The sequence below is a fragment of the Mirounga leonina genome, unplaced genomic scaffold, assembly GCF_011800145.1.
Source record: "Mirounga leonina isolate KUSES-001 unplaced genomic scaffold, KU_Mleo_1.0 Mir_53, whole genome shotgun sequence".
Classification (NCBI taxonomy): domain Eukaryota; kingdom Metazoa; phylum Chordata; class Mammalia; order Carnivora; family Phocidae; genus Mirounga; species Mirounga leonina.
In genome coordinates this window covers 10,107,074-10,124,936 of record NW_023270807.1, presented here as the reverse complement: position 1 = coordinate 10,124,936, position 17,863 = coordinate 10,107,074, and the positions used below count along the sequence as shown (strand labels likewise).

Genomic DNA, 17,863 nt, shown 5'->3' with positions numbered 1-17,863 from the left:
AGCCAGCCACTCTGTGTTCCACCTTTGCTCTGTTTTTCTTCATAGCACTTAACACTGCCTGACATTGTTTTACTTCATGTATTCCCTGTTTCCCTAACTAGGATGTAAACTCCCATCAGGGAAGGGACTTCATCCTATTCCTGTTACATCCCCAGGAACTAAGTCAGTGCCTGCTACAGTGGGGTCTTCAAATACTTCAACCACAAAAGATCCTCAATGTTTGCAGCTTTTTGAGTAACTGTTCAGAGAATCTCCTGTTTCCCGCTATTTTTCAAACTTCAGCCAGGTGCATCTCTAGACCTGCCATGGGCAGGGGCTTCTGCGCCTCTCAGGCAGCTGGGGGGGCTGTCTCAGGACTGCTCCAAGTCAACCTGGGGTACTCAGCTTTCCCTTACGTGGTGGCCTGCTCTTCTCTGTTCCGAAAGGATGGAGCTTAACATTCTGCTCTCTGCTTACAGATGAAGAGATGATGGCCACAGAGGTCGCCCCCTCCACCATGACGGAGCTTACAGACCTGGGCAAATGTCTAATGAAGCATGAGGTGGGTAGAGGGGGCAGGGGAGGTTTTTCTGCTTTCCGGGTATGGCGCCAGCTTCCACTTTTCTCAGCCTGTGATGCCATCAAAGAATTCTTTTGGGTAATGCCACTTTATATGGGTTAAGTTCCTGGTTCCTAAAGCCCCCAGAAAACAGTGGGAAAGGTCAAGGTGTCTCCCATGCCGGCATGGGCAAAGGCTTTCAGAAAAACACACGGGCATGTTATGGTGTTCAGCGCGCCCCCCCCCCCGCCGGCCTGAGCTTGGTCTCCTTACACATAGGTTTTCTCTTCTGTATGGATTGTTTTTTCTTCTTTTTGACTGCCTGATACACAGGGAATAAGCTCGTCTTCAGTAGCTGCTTTTATCACGTTCCTGTTTACCTATGAAAACTCTAGCTCCTCGTGCATAGGCCTACTCAGAAAATTGTGTTCATTTTCTCATTGTAATCCTTCATCCTTTCCCGCTAGGATGTTTGTACGGCGCTATTAATTACAGCCTTCAATTCCCTTGCCTGGAAGGATACTCTGTCCTGCCAGAGGACGACCACCCAGCTCTGCTGGCCTCTGCTCAAACAAGTATGGTTAATCACCCCTTCTCCTCACCCCTTACGAGAGGCTGGGGCCATGAGGATTCATTCGGTTGGAAGAATTGGGTTGCTGGGGCTCTCTGAGGGTACCTCTTTGGCCCTGAGCACAGCTGTGTCCCCAGGTGCTGTCAGGGACACTGCTCGCAGATGCTGTCACGTGGCTTTTCACCAGCGTGTTGAAGGGCTTACAGACGCACGGGCAGCACGATGGCTGCATGGCTTCCCTGGTGCACCTGGCCTTCCAGATCTACGAGGCACTGGTGAGTCAGACAGCAGGGAGGCCGGGTGCGCTGCAGCTTCGGCCCTCGGGGCCTGCTCCTGGGCAGTGGGGCCGTCATAAAAGTCGGCAGCTGGTGCCGCCTGGGGACATGGGTGTGGCGGGGGATGGGAAAGGCGGCAGGGCCCCGCCTGCGCCATGGCGTAGTTTTATAGACCCCCACTCCACAGCGTCCCAGGTACCTGGAGATCAGAGCTGTGATGGAACAGATCCCGGACATACAGAAGGACTCTCTGGACCAGTTTGACTGCAAGCTGTTGAACCCCTCTCTGCAGAAAGTGGCTGACAAGCGCCGGAAGGACCAATTCAAACGCCTCATTGCTGGCTGCATCGGGGTAGGTCACGCGCCTCCCGTAATGCCTCCGCTAGTGCTCCCAACCGGCTGGACCCACCCTTGTGGTCTTCTTAGACCATGTGTCTGTGCAGACCAGAGACCAGCTGGAGTCATGCTCTTTCTTTTAATTTTTTTTAATAGATTTTATTTATTTATTTGTCAGAGAGAGAGAGAGAGAGCACAGGCAGAGGGAGAGGGAGAAGCAGGCTCCCCGTTGAGCAAGGAGCCCAATGTGTGGGACTCGATCCCAGGACCCTGGGATCATGACCTGAGCCGAAGGCAGATGCTGAACCGACTGAGCCACCCAGGTGTCCCAGTCATGATCTTTCAAACAACCCGCTACTCCGGGCCCAGCATCAATTCTTATTTGTTTTCCACAGAAACCCTTGGGAGAGCAGTTCCGAAAAGAAGTTCACATTAAGAATCTTCCCTCACTTTTCAAAAAAACGAAGCCAATGCTGGAGACGGAGGTGCTGGACAACGAGGAGGGTGGCCTGGCCACCATCTTTGAACCCTGAATCAAACTTTTGGGCATTCTTCCTCGGCCTTTATTGTCATCTCTTCTTCCCCTTCGTAGCTAATCTCTAGGCCCCTCTCCACTGCCACCTCACTTTGCACCACTGTCAGCCTGGAGAGAGATCCAGGTCTGGAGCTGGAGAGAGGGGGCCCAGTGCAGGGCAGAAGTAACAATACCTGAGGTATCAAGAAAGGGAGTTCATGCTCACACCATTCCGTCTGGATCTTCCAGCTATCTCCCCTTCTACTTGGAGTTTCAACTTTTCCAAGAAAGAAAAGCTAGAGCAGACTGGCCCTACTCCCCAAGCCCTCCAGCCCCCATGTAGCCATACACCCGTGTAGAGCGGTAACTCGGGGTGCTAACACCCAACGCTGCGACTAGCCAGGCTTGCACAGGGGCTCGGTCCGCACTGCTTGCGCCAGAGAGTTCCTCCTGGGCCGCTGCAAGTCCCACTGAGCCCCCTTACTGCTGGGCTGGCAGAGAACCTTCCCCGTCCCCCAGGGGCATGTCTGGGTCAGGTGCTGAGTGCTGAACTGAATGTGGCCAGTTCCCTCTCTTTGTTTTGAGCAAGAATCTGGTCACCTGATGGGATCCCCGCTACAGGCTGCCGCCAAGCTCTGGACGCAGTGTCAAGTGTAGTACCATCAGGGACCACAGCAGGGCCAGGATCTGGAGTGCTTTCTGACATCCCCTTAGAGTTCACACATATTCCCACGCATTCCATGCAGTCCCTCAGCGCGGTTTCCCCAGCCCCAGGATCCACTCAGGCATAAGAGCCACGGTACCCTATCTAGTGTCACGTGATGCCGTTGGCATCGGAGGATAACGTAGACCAGCTAGGCTCTGTCTGTGATGAGCAGCTAGCAAAGCCACTGGTCTCTTCTCGGACTAGTTGGGTCCAGGTGCCTTCAAAAATCTCATGGTCTTTCAGGTCCCTGGTCACTCTCATGGACCATTTCCAAAAGAAAAGAACATATGCCTTCCTGTCACAACCTGTATTGTGAGGCTTCACTCTGTTCTAGAGGTCACTGGATGGCCCTGTAGGCAGAGGGGACATGAATGCAGGACCCTAGCCTGGAGTCCCTGCTGGCCATAGACAGCCTTCCTCTGTACGGAAACCAGATTAGAGCGTCTGCGTTCTGTAGGAGGAGGCCTGTCATCCATGCAGCCCATTGACACGAGGGTTTCTGGGGGGTACTGAGCAGAACAGCCTGGGCGCAAGCTACAGCTGTGAGCTGGTGGCACCCGGGCAGGGTTGGAGAGAGGTGAGCCTGCGGAAACGGGACTTGGGGTCCTGTGGAGCGGTTTCTGTGGCACAGATTTGCCCCATGCCCTCTTCCTGAGCGGTGCTTTGGGCCGCTTCCTGTCCACTGTGAAGGCCGTCTCCAAGTAGGTCTCCCTGCAAACCCGATGGCTGCCTACTCCTCTCTGGTTGGGGCTGTGGAGGGCATAGTTGTATTTATTGTGCTGTAAGATTTTTAACATCCTGTGACTTCATGCTAGAGGTTTTCTATTGTTTATAGAACTTTTTGTAGAAACATTAACTCTAAAGCACATCTGCATGTCAGTAAAGATCTGTTTCATACAGAAAGGGCCCCATCTGCCTTTTTCAAACCAGTGACCTCTAGTGTCACTGCTCATGAGCATATCCTGCCAAGGGGACTGGACAGGAAGAGCTGTGACTGATGGACCAGCTTTCTCAAACAGTATGCCAGCCAGAAAAAGATTTCTATTCCCGACAGACCTAGACCAGGCCGCCCATACCACTCTCCCAGCGTCCTCTGTGGCCACTGGGCTGGACTCGGAGGGACTGTCCAAAGGGAAATGCTGCTGTTCCTTGTGGGATTTTTTTTTTTTTTAAGATCTTATTTTTAAGTAATCTCTACACCCAAGGTGGGGCTTGAATTTTACAATCTTGAGGTAAGCGTCACCTGCTCTACTGACTGAGCCAGCCAGGCACCCACCCTTGTGTGACACTTGATAGCAGGGTGACTTGGTGGCTGCGGACCATCCTTTTTCCTCAGACACTCCCTCTGATGATCCAGGAAATGGTAAGTGGCACACAGTAGCTTTCTGTGGTCCAGCTGAGCCCCCAGAAACCACCTCGATTTGACATTTCTCTTAAGGCTTCAGACGGACTTGGCCCTGACCTGCAGTGACACCTGAAGCCAGTGTTCCCAAGGGCTAAATAATGCCAAACCTCTTCTGAGGGGAGGCCCCGTATTTTTGGGGCTAAAACCCAGGAAGTAGTCTCTGACAAAAGCAGTTTTATTTTGGATGTGAATTTATTTACATGAAGGCCTTACGAAGGCACAAGGTGACGTTTTGTGGCACATTCAACAAAACGTATTGACTGAAAATAAGGCTAGAATTGTCCCAGAAAACCCAGGACCTCCAGTCACACCGGACTCTGGGGCAGTCCTGTGAGGGCAGGTCTGGCCCCGAAATCTTCAGCTTGGCTCAGGAGCAGCGCAGCCGTGCCGAGAAGTCCGGTGCAAACCTCAGTCCATCTGAACTGCATCCAGTTCATCCAAGAAGCGCCGGCACTTGCCCATCAGTACCTTGATGGCTTCGCTCACCAGCACGGCTGCCGGCAGCACCCCTGTTGACTCGACAGAGACTGGCAAGCAGAGGGACCCCTGAGCCTACGTGGGCCCGCACCGGCTCCCAGGCTACGTCCCTGCCTGCTTCCGACTGGGACTCCACGGGAGCTGTGGCACCACCCACCCGCCTGCGCACCCCCGCGCCGCCCCCAACCCGATACTCACAGATGTAGTGGTCGCGAACCCGAGCAAGTCGTACAAGCTTCTTCAGCTTCTCGTTCCGGAACACTTCCCTGCTGAAGGTATCTAGCCGGGGATTGGCAACTCTAGCCACCTTTTTACCTAATGAAGACAAACTATGTTCTCAGTACACGAGCCCCGAGCTTTTCTTTCTGCTGCCTTCACAGGAAATCTACTTTAGGTCCTGACCTGAATGCATCTGGCATCCCAGATGTCCTACCTTGGGCTTCTTGCACTTCAATGACCCCAGGTGAGAAGCACCGGCTCAGCTCCTCGGCTGCCTCCCCTTCCACAGGCTCAAGCAGGGTGATGTCCGGCAGGAGCCTGTAACTGGCTGTTGCCACAGGTGAAAACTTGGCATGATCTTTGCCTGGAGGGAAGACCGAAATCAGAGCCTGCGGGGACACCTTCACGTTAGACAAGCCTCTAAGAGCAGAGGCCCACTGGCTTTCTGCCTGTCAGGACCTCTCAGCTGAGCCCCTTAGTCACACCTCGCCCCAGTGTAGTCACACTACCCTCCTGCCCCAGGCAGCCCACAGGGTTCTTACCAATGCCCTTGACACAGTGCATGAGCAGGTCAATCTCCTGGCCAGGCCGCAGTTGGGCAATGAGGATATCATCGTGCACTGGTCTGATGGTGCCCTCTGGGAAGAGGTCTGCCTGATTCCCCAGGGGCACCCATGTCATGTGCCTGGTGTACACTGGAGAAAGCACAGCAGGAAAACCTCAGTCCTTAAAACTAGCACCCAGCAAGGAGTGGGCTTTCTTGCTCACCCTACCACTACTCACCTTTGTGGTTCACATAGAGTTCGTTGGGGTCGGAGGAGTCTTTAGCAGCATGGGGGTTCCGCGTGCACCTGACCTGAAGCCGAAACTGCAGGGTATCTATCTCTGTGCCTTCTTCATCTCCTGAACAAAAGATGGAAGTGGCAGCTCTTAAAGAACGACTGAATGTTTGGGCGCCAGGCACTACACTGCGTGCATTGCTCTACATTGACCATTTAATCCTCTGGACAAATTTCAGAAGGCCAAGGGCATGTGTTCACACAGATCCCAACAACTAATGTACCAAAACATTAGGAACTTGCTCACAGTCGTACAGTAGTCAATCCAGGATCTGAACAGAGGCTGCATGACTCTAGAATCAACTTCGGAAGAGAGCTGTTCCCATTTTGCCACAATTTCATTTTCTCAAACACTGACCTTGGTTCCGATACTCAAAAAGACGGGGATCAGCATGAATGGGAATGAGCCCCAAGCGATGAGCAAGGATCTCATCCTGAACAATGGATGTGTTGTTGTACACCAGGACCTTTTCCACAGCCATGGTTGGCACCTGCCCAAGAAAACAGAATCATTCAGCTACAGAGACCCTACAGACTCCCCATTTACTCCCACTTCCTGACATGGGGGGACCTCTTCCTTGATGAAAAGTTTATGAGGAATGAGCAGGAGGAATGCTCAGCAAAACTGCAAGAAAACCAAAGGAAAGGGGCAACTTGAGAATTCTCCAAGTGAGGTGATGACACAATTTCCCATGCAACTCCACCCTTGCCACTATGCCCACCGATAAATACCTCAGCTAATAAAATGCGTCGAAAAGCATTGGCAATGGCTGCATCAATTCCCACCATGTCGAACTCCAATGAGTTTTCATCCAGGTGCACCACATCCACACGGAAATTCTGCAGGGACAGAAAATGCACTACATGAAGCTTTCTCTCTGTGGAGTCAGTACCCCCCCCCCGGATATTCCCCCCCCCCCCCACGTGTTCTCACCCAAGAACCTCCCTTGGCCAGATGTCCCTCACAGAAGTTCCTTTCTCTCCCAATCCTTTATTGTAATAGTTTCTTGAAAAGTCTCCCTGTTTTTATCCTCTATTCATTTAAAATCCTCTGTGTTATGGCCTCCAGCCAGACCATCCAGAGACTGTTCCACTAGAGAACAGGCTTCCGTACTGCTTCATCTAGTTGACACTACTCAATCCTTATCTTACTAGACTCCTCTGTTGCATTCGGCATTGATAGAATCCCTCCATGTTCAAAGTCTGCCTTGGTTTCTGAGCACTAATCTTCTGGTTCTCTTCCTCTTCCTGAATCCTAAATTCACTATCTTCTACCCACTCCATAAACGTCACTATTTCCCAGATTTTTGTCTCTCTCCAAAGTGACCTCAATCACATTCATGGTTTTAACAACATGTACTGAAAACTTCCAAATTTATCTCACTTCTGATCTCATTTCAAACACACGTTCTACTAGCCTGCTAGATTTCTCCACATGCAGGAAACTTAGTGCAGCATCATTCCCCTTCCCCAGACCTATTTCTCATCAGTAAATGGCACCACCATCCATTAAAGAAGTTCCTCAAGCTAGGTCATTTTACACTCCCTCCTCACAGCCGCCATCAAAGCAATGACCAAATTACCTTCTATCTCCCCTTTGCTCTATTTTCCTGATTATAATCTTAGTTCATGCCTTCAACCTCCGCTCCTGTATGCAATCCTGTCACAAATCTGACTGCCCTATTTGATCTTTGATTCATTCTCTCCCAGCCATTACGGCTGCAAATCAGATCACATCTACTTCAGAGCTCTTCAAAAGCTCCCTATCAGTATTTAAGATGCACTTCTATCTTGCCTACCACTCATGCTAGCACTTTACATTCTAGCAATAATAAACTGCTAAGACATTCCCAGAACACAGTTTGCAAAGCCTTTATCATTTAGCTCCTAAGTCTTAGTTTCTCCTCCCCCCTCCCCTGTTCTCAAATTTTACTCATGGTTCAGGGCTCAATTCAGATGTCCTCTTCAGGAAGTAGATCTTCCAGACCGCTGCCCCGCTTTCCATTCTAGATTAAGTGCGTCTGCGGGATCACCCCACCCCTGATTGTCCTTATCGCTACGAACCACCTTTACCACATTATACTGAAATCATTTATGCGCGCTCTTCAACAAAACTAAACAGCTTGTTCGCCGAACAGAGCAAAAACCGTGTACACGGAGCTCCTAACACGTTGCTCAATAAACGATTTATAAACCGAGCGAACCCCAAGGGCTGCTTCCACGACACAAGCTGCTCAGATCACAGGGTCTGTTCCTAATACCCTCTCCAGCCCCACCCACCTTCTCGAAGCGGTCTTGGTCCCAGGCATCATCATAGCCCGAATAGTTACCGGGAAAGTCGGTGGTATGAACCTAGAGCAAAAAGAGACGAGTCTGTCTGCGAAGGGGCAGGTAGGACAAGCCCGCCCCAACTCATCCCTGTTCCACTCTCTTTTCTCTTCCCGAGCTCAAGGCCACAGGCTTACATTGCGAACCCCGAACTCCCCTAGAACCACGCGGGTCCGCATTTCTTGCACCGCCTGGGCTGCCGCCATCTTCAACACCTCCACGTGATTGGGGCAGCAAAACTGGCGCGTGCGTCCCAGCCGCCCTCTTCCGTCTCCGTGGCAACGCACCGCCTCCCAGATTCTTAAATATCGCGAGACTCTGTCCGTCCTCCGTCCACGTCCCCAGCTTCCGGAAGTCAGTTTTAGCCAAACATCCGGGTTTCTCCTTATTGCGTTCCGGCTGAACCCACCTCTCTTTCTCGACCCTAGACATCTCCGTCCCTCAGGCCCACGTCTCTCCCACACCTCCTCCGCGTGGGGAACTAGCGCGGGCTTCAGCGACGGGAGCCTTCGAGGGACATGGCAACTACGGCGGCGCCGGCCGGCGGCGCCCGAAGCGGGGCTGGCCCGGAATGGGGAGGGTTCGAAGAAAACATCCAGGTAATCGCCCCCAAGGCTCCGGCTGCTAGCAGCCCCAGGGCTGGCAGCCGTCCTGAAGTGTCGTGGGGACTCTCCCTGGGAGCTTGGAAGTCTGCTCCATTTGCAACACTTGTTCTCTCCTTTGTATCTTGGTGTACACGAAAGGCTGTGGGACTAGCGCTGACCTGAAAGGTCCAGACTGGTACTCCAGCCAGAGGGCCTCTGTCTCTGGGCCCGCCTGCTCTTGCTTTCGAGACAAGTTTGTTGATCGGGGTCAGGCGTGGCGAGGGAGTGGGCGGTATTCACTGGCACTGGCTAAAACCATGCTGTGTGCACAGCCTTATTTGGGGGATGGAAAAGACAAAGGAAATGGGCACTTTTGCGGCCCTCTGAGGATTTGATAGGGAAGGTAGCAGAAAGATATATATGCAAGACAGGGATTAGGTTTCCTAGGCTAGAAAAGGGGAAAAAGCCAGACAACCAAGGGTTCTGAGAACAAGTGAGAGGAAGAGAGCGGCATGATCTATGCAGATTCCAAGCCATATCCCCGGCAGTGGAAGAAGAAAGTCCCAAAAGCTGGGAGGAATACAGGAGGACATACGGATGGAGCAGAAAGATCCTGCACTCTAGAAGCCATTTGTCTTCACAGGGTGGGGGCTCAGCTGTCATTGACATGGAGAACATGGATGATACCTCAGGCTCCAGCTTCGAGGATATGGGTGAGCTGCATCAGCGACTGCGGGAGGAAGAAGTAGACGCTGATGCAGCCGCTGCTGAAGAAGAGGATGGGGATTTCCTGGGCATGAAGGGCTTTAAGGGACAGCTGAGCCGGCAGGTGGCGGATCAGGTAAGCAAGACTGAATCCATAGTAGGTGGGAAAGTATACCTAGGCAGGCCCCAAGTGCTGGAGTTGGTGAAGTTCACCCCACGTCGTCTAACCCAATAGAACTATGTAGAAGGCCAAGAGAAAAAAGAGCAACAGGGACTGTAGCCAAGAATCTCTCTCACAGTACCTACCTTCCTCCAGATGTGGCAGGCAGGGAAGAGACAAGCCTCCAGGGCCTTCAGCTTGTACGCCAACATTGACATCCTGAGACCCTACTTTGATGTGGAGCCGGCCCAGGTGCGAAGCAGGTGAGAATCCTTCTCCTGATAGAAGCTGCCCTAGTCCTTCGTCCAAACTACAACCAGCTACCAAGCCCTGAGGCTCCCTTTATCATTGCACCTGTCTCCCAGCTACACCATCGCTCTTACCAGTCATAGAACAGGACATGGCGGTAACACATTGCCTTCCTCCTCCTCTTTATCTAGCAGACTACTCTTGTTCCCTCAACACGCAGCTCAAATGTCACCTTCTCTGTTCCCCATTCCTCAACCCCCATCCCCAGTTTGTCCTTTCCTGGTGATCCTAGAGAACTCTCTGCTTTCCTCTAACAGATGACACCTCAGCAGTGCTGTACTCTCTTATTCTTGGGGCTGGTTCCCCAGAGACCGCCTCAAAAACAAGCTCTGTTTTATTTTTTATATTCCCAGCACCGGAACAGTCTCCAAACCAGAATATCAGTGCTTAGTTGTTGAATGACTTTTCGAGAAGTGGATCTGATTTTGGCTTGGTTCTTTGTTCATCCTTTAAGCAATGCTCATCAGACACCCAGTACCACTTAGCAGCTATTTATTGACCATTTGTTCTGTGCTGGGCACCGTAATGGTTCTGTCTCATGGAAGACAGAGAGTGAAGGTAGATGGGAGCCTTTTATTCTTTCCGTGTGGAATTTTTATACCACTTCAAGGCTGTTTTTCAAGAAAATGGTCAGCGGTGCTCTGAGGAGTGGTAAGCAGGAAGAGACAGGAGACACACTGGTTCCCTCAAGTAAGACCTTTCCCAGGGCTTCACCATCACAGCCCTGAATTCTGGGCATTCTCTGCTGAGGTTGGCCTGTCTTTTAAAGGGGAGCAGGTCAAATAGGTAAATCGTCAAGTGCTCTCCCAAGGCTCCAGGCAGGCTTTCTGAGTTCTCCGTGCGTGTCAGCACGGTATCAGAAGGTCGTCCTTCCTGGAAGCATTTTTAGGGACAGGGAAGTGATCTCCTCATTCCTTGTCTGTCTTTACCCCCCTCTTCTCCCTTTACCATCCAGCATGTTCTCTGGAGTTAGAGATGAATAGGATTCAGGCCCTCCAGAACCTCATAGCCTAGTGCCGCCTTGGCTCTCATCTCTCCTCTCCTCTCCCAGGCTCCTGGAGTCCATGATCCCGATCAAGATGGTCAACTTCCCCCAGGTGAATACCCAAGGTAGCATGTCTGGAAGACCAGGGGAGGCATGAGGGCAGAGGGTGGGGCCACCAGGCGAAGCCTAGGAAGACCTAAACAGAAGAGCCATTGTACCCTCCAGCCTGAATGAGTTGGTATGTTGACAGAAAATCGCAGGTGAACTCTATGGACCTCTCATGCTGGTCTTCACGCTGGTTGCCATTCTCCTCCATGGGATGAAGACATCTGACACCATTATCGTAAGCAGGACAAAGGACTTTGGGGGTGGCTGAACTAAATCGAAAGCTGCCCCAGGAGAGGATGGTGGAGTGAGGTAGAGGCGGCCCCTGAGGAAAGCCCTGGGGGAGGCTGAGAGGCCTCCCAGGACTAAGCAGAGCGTTCACCCCACAGCGAGAGGGCACCCTGATGGGCACAGCCATTGGCACCTGCTTCGGCTACTGGCTGGGCGTCTCGTCCTTCATTTACTTCCTCGCCTACCTGTGCAACGCCCAGATCACCATGCTCCAGATGCTGGCACTGCTGGTAAGAAGGAGTCCAGCATGGTGGCGGGCAAGGGTAATCTTAAAAAAAGAGGAGCTAGGCCTTGGTCTGCACCTCTCCTGGGGCCCCAGGGGCTGGAATGGGATGAGCTGGCCAGGGGATCATTTCTTTCTTAGGGTCCTCATGAGAGCTCAAAGGCCAGCCCAGCCTGAGTGATTTTAGTGATTTTCCTCTCCGCCCTTCTGTTTCCTAGGGCTATGGCCTCTTTGGGCACTGCATTGTCTTGTTCATCACCTACAACATCCACCTCCATGCCCTCTTCTACCTCTTCTGGTTGCTGGTGGGTGGGCTGTCTACCCTCCGCATGGTAAGCTGGGCAAGAGGGTTGCCAGGGGTGGGCTGACCTCCTGGGCACTTCAGGAAGACAGCCCATGGCTTGGGCCGAAGCCCACAGAGGGCTCTGAATGCTCTGGGCAGCAGTGTCTTCACACCGCTGCCTTTGGGGCTGGGCCCTCTGAGTCGTATTCCTGTGGCCCTAGGTGGCAGTGTTGGTGTCCCGGACTGTGGGCCCCACACAGCGGCTGCTGCTCTGTGGCACCCTGGCCGCCCTGCACATGCTCTTCCTGCTCTATCTGCACTTTGCCTACCACAAGGTGGTAGAGGGTGAGTGACAGGAGGGCCTGGGTGTGGGGGAGGGAAGCAGCCTCGGAGGGCAGCGCCAGGCCAGCTGTCGCTCACCTCCCGTCCTCTTGCTTTCAGGGATCCTGGACACGCTGGAGGGCCCCGACATCCCGCCCATGCAGAGGGTCCCCCGAGACATCCCTGCTGCGCTCCCTGCTGCTAGGCTCTCTGCCGCCGTGCTCAATGCCACGGCCAAGGCTGTCGCGGTGACCCTGCAGTCACACTGACCCCACCTGAGACCCTTGGCCGGCCCCCATTTCCCCATCTCCGGAGCAGAGGAAGATTAAAGAACAGTACTGAGGCCGTGTGTCTCTTCGATGGGGTCTGCAGCTGCCTCTGAGCTATAGCCGCTTAAGACAACTCCTTGTCGCCTGTGGGCCTTCTGGAGGGCGCAAGCCCTGGAACCTCTGGCCAGGACTGCAGGGCTCTGCAGCCAGTGCGGAAAGTGGCTCAGCTCCTCTGAGGCCCTCTCTCCACCTACTCCTTCCTCCCTCTTTATCTCCCCCACATTGTCTTGCTAAATATAGACTTGGTAATTAAAATACTGATTGAAGTTTGGAACTGCAGCTGCCCTTCCAGTGGTCCTCCTTGCCACCTTACTTCCTGTACACTTTCCTGTTCTCCTGTCACTGGCCGTAATGTCACGTGTTCTCTTCTTGATACCCTCATCCAGGCAGGATGAAGGTGGGACAGCCCAGACTACACTGAAAGCAGAGACGGAGTATGGAACCTGTCCCTGGGGGCAGGGGACACCCGTCCCACGGAGTGGCGGGGAGGCCTCAAACACAGGAACCATAAGTCTGATGGAGGAGAGCACCCAGCTTGAATGGGCTCAGCCTCGCTCTGGGGACACCAACGGAGCAATGACAATTGGTCAAAAACGCCCAGATTCAGCCCCATGCCGTTACAAGGCCGGGCCATTGCACAGGGATAATCTTCCTGTGGGAGCTCACATTTGAAGCTAAACTTGCCTGTGTCCTGGTTATACTGGGGCCAAAGGAACAAAGCGGTCATCAGTTTTCTCTGTCCTTCCTCTCCAAGAGGGCTGTTCACTCTTAAATCCATTTACTCTGCTCCACTTAAGAAGTCAGGTGGTTAATGAAATAGAACTTTTGATCTCCCTTCACTACGCTTATGTTTTGTTGTTTTTTTTTAATCCCCGTAAATCTGGGTCAGCATCTTTCCTCCTAGCAAAGGGCCTAAGAAAGACGTGCCCTTCATTTGTCCTGGGTGATCCGATGTTATGTGAGGACCCCACACCGTGTCACCAGTGGACGAAGGGCGAACAGCACTACCCGAACCGTGCAGTGTACCCTTCCTGAAAGTTCCAGGCCCATTAACAACGGCCGCCACCACTGCAGGTCGCTGATCCTAGCACCCCCTTCACGGGGCTACCCCAGTGTCCCATTGAGAGCCCCGAGGCATCTGCCGCCGGCACCTGGGGACGGGGTGGCACCAGCACCCTGCACCTACTTGCGTCTCACCTGCCCCAGGAACGCCTCGGGGTTCTTCCGCCCCGTGGCCCCCGGCACCTCCGCTGCGGGGCCGCCATCTTGGCGAGGGGCCCGCGGGGACGTCCTCCTGGGCGGGACCCCCCCCACGCCCCGCGCCCGCGCGCGCGCCGCGGTCCGCACCACGGGGCTCCAAGCCGGACGGGAGGCCGTGCGCGGGACGTAGGCGAAGACAGCGAGGGTCTGGCCCTCAGGAAGAGGGAACGACGGGAGAATGGGCCGAAGCAGCCGGGAACAGTCTCAAATGCCATCTCCACGCGACGTGCCTCCATTCTCCCCGCCACACCCCCTGCTCGTCCCCGGCCTCGACCCACTACCTACTTTCCGAGGACCGTGTGGGCCCACGCCCAGGGGAAGGGCGGCCCCCACCGCTCCGAACGCCGGCCGTGCGCAGACCCCCGAGCCGCGTGGCCTAGGCCGGGCAGGGGGCGGGGCGAGCGGCGTGACGCGGCCGTTGCCATGGGAACCCACCGCCCGCTCAGGCGCAGGAGCCGAAGCCCGAGCCGGAGCTGCCGCCCGCCGCCGGCTGTCCCGCTGCCCGCCCGCCCGTTTCGGGCTCTCCCTGCGGGGAGGTAGGGGACCGGGCTGGAGGAGGGGAGGGAGCAGATGCTGCCTCCGAGCCGAGACCGGTCCCGCACGTCCTGAGCCGAGGCCCCGCAGCCGCCGCCCCGACAGCGAGGAACGAGGACAAGCGCGGAAACAGCGCCCGCCTGGCCCCGGACCGCGCGCCCCGGCCCCCCGCCCAGACACGGACGGCACGGTCCGCCCCGGCCCCAGCGCCGCGCGGTCTCAGCCCGGCCGGCGACCTCGGCGCCTCCGCAACCCCCGCCGGCTCCGGCCAGGGCCCCGACGCTCTTCGCCGCCGCCGCCGCCGCCCCCGCCGCCGCCGCCGCCGCCGCCGCCCGCGCCTCTGCCACCGCCTCTGCCCCCGCTCCGTCCGCGACCCCTGCCCAGGCCCCGGCCCCAGCCCCGACCCCGCCCTCGGCCCCGCCAACCTCGGCCGCGGCCCGCGCCCCGGCCCCGGAGGCCCAGCCGTGGGTACGATGCTGCCCAGCTCCATCCAGATTTCGGGGGAGCCGCTGTCCGGCGCCGAGGTGCGGGACATCTGCCGTGGCCTGCGCGACAACGCCGTGCGCCTGCTCTCACTGCGCGGCTGCCGCCTCTGCGACCGCGACTTCGGCCGCATCTGCCGGGCCCTGGCCGGGGCCACGTCCCTGGCGCAGCTCAACCTTAACCTAGGCGTCGTGTCCAGTCCCGGCCGCATCAAGCAGCTGGCGGAGGCGCTGCGGACCAACCGCTCCATCCAGTCCCTCTTGTGAGTGCGCTCCTTGGCAAGGGGGTCCCGGGCACTGCAGCCCTCTTCACGCGCCCGCCGCCACCGCCTGTTCCCCCGGCACACCTTCCTGTAGCTGTCTCCGCACCAGCCTGTCTTCTCCCCTCTGGACACCGCCCCCTCCCTCTACCCATGCCTCCATGACACGCTTACCTCTGGACTTTGCACAAACGGCCCCACCCCAAATGAGATGGGGTACCCACCCCTTTCTGGCAGGGCACCTGTACCTCCCCACCTAATCACCGCCATTGACTTCTTGGGGGCAGCTCCCCCGGTCTCAAGCAGGAACTCCCCTGGGGACTAGACCCCTGCCCCTGCATTCTGCCCCCTGAAGAGTCCCCAATCCACCACCCACACACCCGTTCTCTTTGCTCTGTCCCGGATCCCAATCCCTGCCCCAGAAAAGGAACCAAATTCCCCTTCTACCTGTGTTTTTGGAATCTAGAATTTTCTTTCTCCCTTCCCAAGGCTTCTCCCTTCCCAAGGCTTCTCCCAAGTGCTGTGACAAGTGCCCTTCTCACCTCTAGGGCTCACATAAAGGAAGGGGCTGCATCCCCTACAGGTAGGGCTGATGACTGCAGTAACCTCTGCTCTCCCGTCTCACCCGCCAGCCTGCATGGGAGCCCCCTGACAGATGCGGGGCTGGCCTTGCTGAACCCGGCGCTGGCCCTCCACCCTGCCCTTGTGGCTCTGGACCTGGGGGACTGCATGCTGGGTGATGAAGCCATCAATCTCATCTGTGGCCTCCTCCCCCCAGATGGAGCCAAGTCAGGTGAGCAAGAGGCCCTGCTGAGGACACGGGCTGGTGTGGCCTTGATAAAAAGCTAGGTGCACAGGGCAGGGGGTGTGACCCAGAGCTGAGGGCTCTGACTGTGGGTGAGAATGCTTATCAGAAGGATTGGGGGCCGAGCAGAATGGAGACTCAGGCATCCAGCCTGCGGTGGGCAGGGGAAGGCAGGGGTCTCTCAGGGCCCGGGAGCTCTGTGGCGGGGCGGGGTGGCTCTCAGCCACCAGGGACACCCCAGAGATCCAGGGCAGGGGAGGGGCTTGAAGGGGCCTGACCTCCACCCTGGCTTGTCACTTTGATGCCGCCCAGGCTTGAAGGAGCTGACGCTGAGTGCCAACCCTGGCATCACCCCTAAGGGCTGGAGCCGCCTCGCGATTGCGGTGGCCCACAGCTCCCAGGTCCGCGTCCTCAACCTGGACTACAACCCCCTGGGTGAGACTCAAGGAAGCCCCCTGCGAGTCTCACCATCCCACCCCCATCCAAGAACTTGGGACCATTGTTTGCCATGGTAACCCCCCTCCCACTGGGGGAGGGAGAAGGGAGGGGGGATGTGGGAGGGAGTGGAGAAGCCACTTGTGTGGAGGACCAGACGAGCACCAGGTACCTGAAAGTATCCATCACCACCCCTGGGCCTGGCTTGCTTCACCCATTCCCTCCCCAGTCACGGTGCCCCCCCTCTCGGCCACCTACCAAATGTCAGCGTTTGCTGGCCCGAGGGTGGCATCTAGGGTCCTTAGGGCATGGGGGAGGCCGCGGGGAGGAAAGGTGAGCAGGCCGGCTCACGACTGCCCGTGACCGTGTGCACGTGTGCCGCCTGCCCAGGTGACCACGTGGCAGGGATGCTGGCTGTAGCTGTGGCCTCCAGCCGCACCTTAGAGGTCCTAGACTTGGAGGGCACGGGCCTTACCAACCAGTCAGCTCAGGTGAGACGTCTTTGTGCTGGCGGGCGGGGGGAAGGGGGCTAGAGGTGGGGGTGCAGGTGAGCCCACGTGTCTGTGGACATGGCGACGGGCTGGCAGGTTGCAGCCTTAACTGTGTTCGTCCTTTTGCGCCTTCTTCCCCACGTCAGACCCTGCTGGACATGGTAGAAAACTACCCCACGGCCTTGCGGAGCCTGGTGCTGGCTGAGAACAGCATTAGCCCAGAGCTGCAGCAACAGATCTGTGATCTGCTCTCCGAGGGAGAGGAGGAGGAGGAGTTGGCGGGAGGGGCCGGCGACACGCAGGAACCCGAGAGAGGGCGGGGGCCTGCTGCCCAGCCGTCCTGGATGTGCCCCGGTGGTAAGAGCCCCCGGGTCCGAGCAGAGCCAGGTCCGGAAGAGGCTTGGGACCAGGGAGGGTGCGTGTGCGAACCCCAGGCCGCCTCCCACTTGTGTCCCTGGTGGAGGAATGAATGGTGGTCTGAACGGCCCTCTGCCCTTCCACAGAATCCAGCTCTCAGATGGTGCTCATGACTTCAGGACTAGGCGACAGTCTGTTGGCCGAGACCGAGATGTGACTCTCCACTTGGGCCTCTGCACATCATGACATGTTGGCTCTGTCCCCAGCACCTTGCCCGGGATATCAGGGTCAGGCCCTGGGGGCCTGGGAGGGAGGTGGGGGTGCCGGGCGCTCTGGTAGCTCCCGGCAGTGATGGGAAGCTCTGGAAGCTGACTAAGCAACAGCCTTGGGCGCACTCGAACCCAAGGCAACGTCTCTGGACTTGTCAGCAGCTCTGGCTGCAACCCGCTGGCTCGGAACAGATTTTCTGAACAACCTGGCGTGTGGCTGTGGTCCCTGGGGGCGGGCAGCAGGGGAGGAATTGGAACCATTAGACGCTAGGGGGCAGTGCCACCCTACAGCCCAAGCTCCAGGCAGTATCCACCGGGCCCCAAACGTCAAACAGGTCTGGCTCAGGTCTCTGATTCGTAGGACCTGGGATTCTGGGGTGACACCTCACATAGGCCCCCAGAAGGATCATAACTAAGGTAGAGAGCTCACCTCCAGAGGTCAGACTGGACCCCGCCTCGAGGAGAGA

At 56.3% G+C, this 17,863-nt stretch overlaps 4 protein-coding genes across 5 annotated transcripts in view; 3 read left to right on the top strand and 1 right to left on the bottom strand.

Annotated features, from left to right (window-relative positions):
• Positions 1 to 2,274, top strand: part of XPO5 (exportin 5) — a 50,680-nt gene extending 48,406 nt beyond the window's left edge. For both annotated transcript variants that reach the window (XM_034991183.1, XM_034991181.1), the window contains 5 exons: positions 459 to 541; positions 1,006 to 1,113; positions 1,247 to 1,384; positions 1,572 to 1,736; positions 2,116 to 2,274. In XM_034991183.1, the coding sequence (XP_034847074.1) occupies positions 459 to 541; positions 1,006 to 1,113; positions 1,247 to 1,384; positions 1,572 to 1,736; positions 2,116 to 2,253 (632 nt within the window). In that variant the 3' untranslated portion in view covers positions 2,254 to 2,274. The remainder of the gene's footprint in view (positions 1 to 458; positions 542 to 1,005; positions 1,114 to 1,246; positions 1,385 to 1,571; positions 1,737 to 2,115) is intronic.
• A 2,244-nt stretch (positions 2,275 to 4,518) lies between these two features.
• Positions 4,519 to 8,538, bottom strand: POLR1C (RNA polymerase I and III subunit C). The gene is made up of 9 exons (XM_034991190.1): positions 8,346 to 8,538; positions 8,161 to 8,232; positions 6,613 to 6,720; positions 6,239 to 6,371; positions 5,825 to 5,944; positions 5,584 to 5,736; positions 5,256 to 5,405; positions 5,021 to 5,137; positions 4,519 to 4,872 (listed from the first exon to the last, which is right to left on the bottom strand). The coding sequence occupies exons 1-9, from the start codon at positions 8,412 to 8,414 to the stop codon at positions 4,754 to 4,756; spliced, it is 1,041 nt and encodes a 346-aa protein (XP_034847081.1). The 5' UTR covers positions 8,415 to 8,538; the 3' UTR covers positions 4,519 to 4,753.
• A 51-nt stretch (positions 8,539 to 8,589) lies between these two features.
• Positions 8,590 to 12,782, top strand: YIPF3 (Yip1 domain family member 3). The gene is made up of 9 exons (XM_034991189.1): positions 8,590 to 8,807; positions 9,436 to 9,633; positions 9,814 to 9,920; positions 11,018 to 11,063; positions 11,202 to 11,294; positions 11,446 to 11,577; positions 11,789 to 11,902; positions 12,075 to 12,198; positions 12,295 to 12,782. The coding sequence occupies exons 1-9, from the start codon at positions 8,727 to 8,729 to the stop codon at positions 12,441 to 12,443; spliced, it is 1,044 nt and encodes a 347-aa protein (XP_034847080.1). The 5' UTR covers positions 8,590 to 8,726; the 3' UTR covers positions 12,444 to 12,782.
• Positions 12,783 to 14,770: 1,988 nt separating this feature from the next.
• LRRC73 (leucine rich repeat containing 73) lies at positions 14,771 to 17,601 on the top strand. The gene is made up of 6 exons (XM_034990802.1): positions 14,771 to 15,042; positions 15,672 to 15,832; positions 16,157 to 16,279; positions 16,670 to 16,770; positions 16,917 to 17,127; positions 17,274 to 17,601. Exons 1-6 carry the CDS (start codon positions 14,771 to 14,773, stop codon positions 17,342 to 17,344), a joined length of 939 nt encoding a protein of 312 aa, XP_034846693.1. The 3' UTR covers positions 17,345 to 17,601.
• The last annotated feature ends 262 nt before the right edge of the window (positions 17,602 to 17,863 follow it).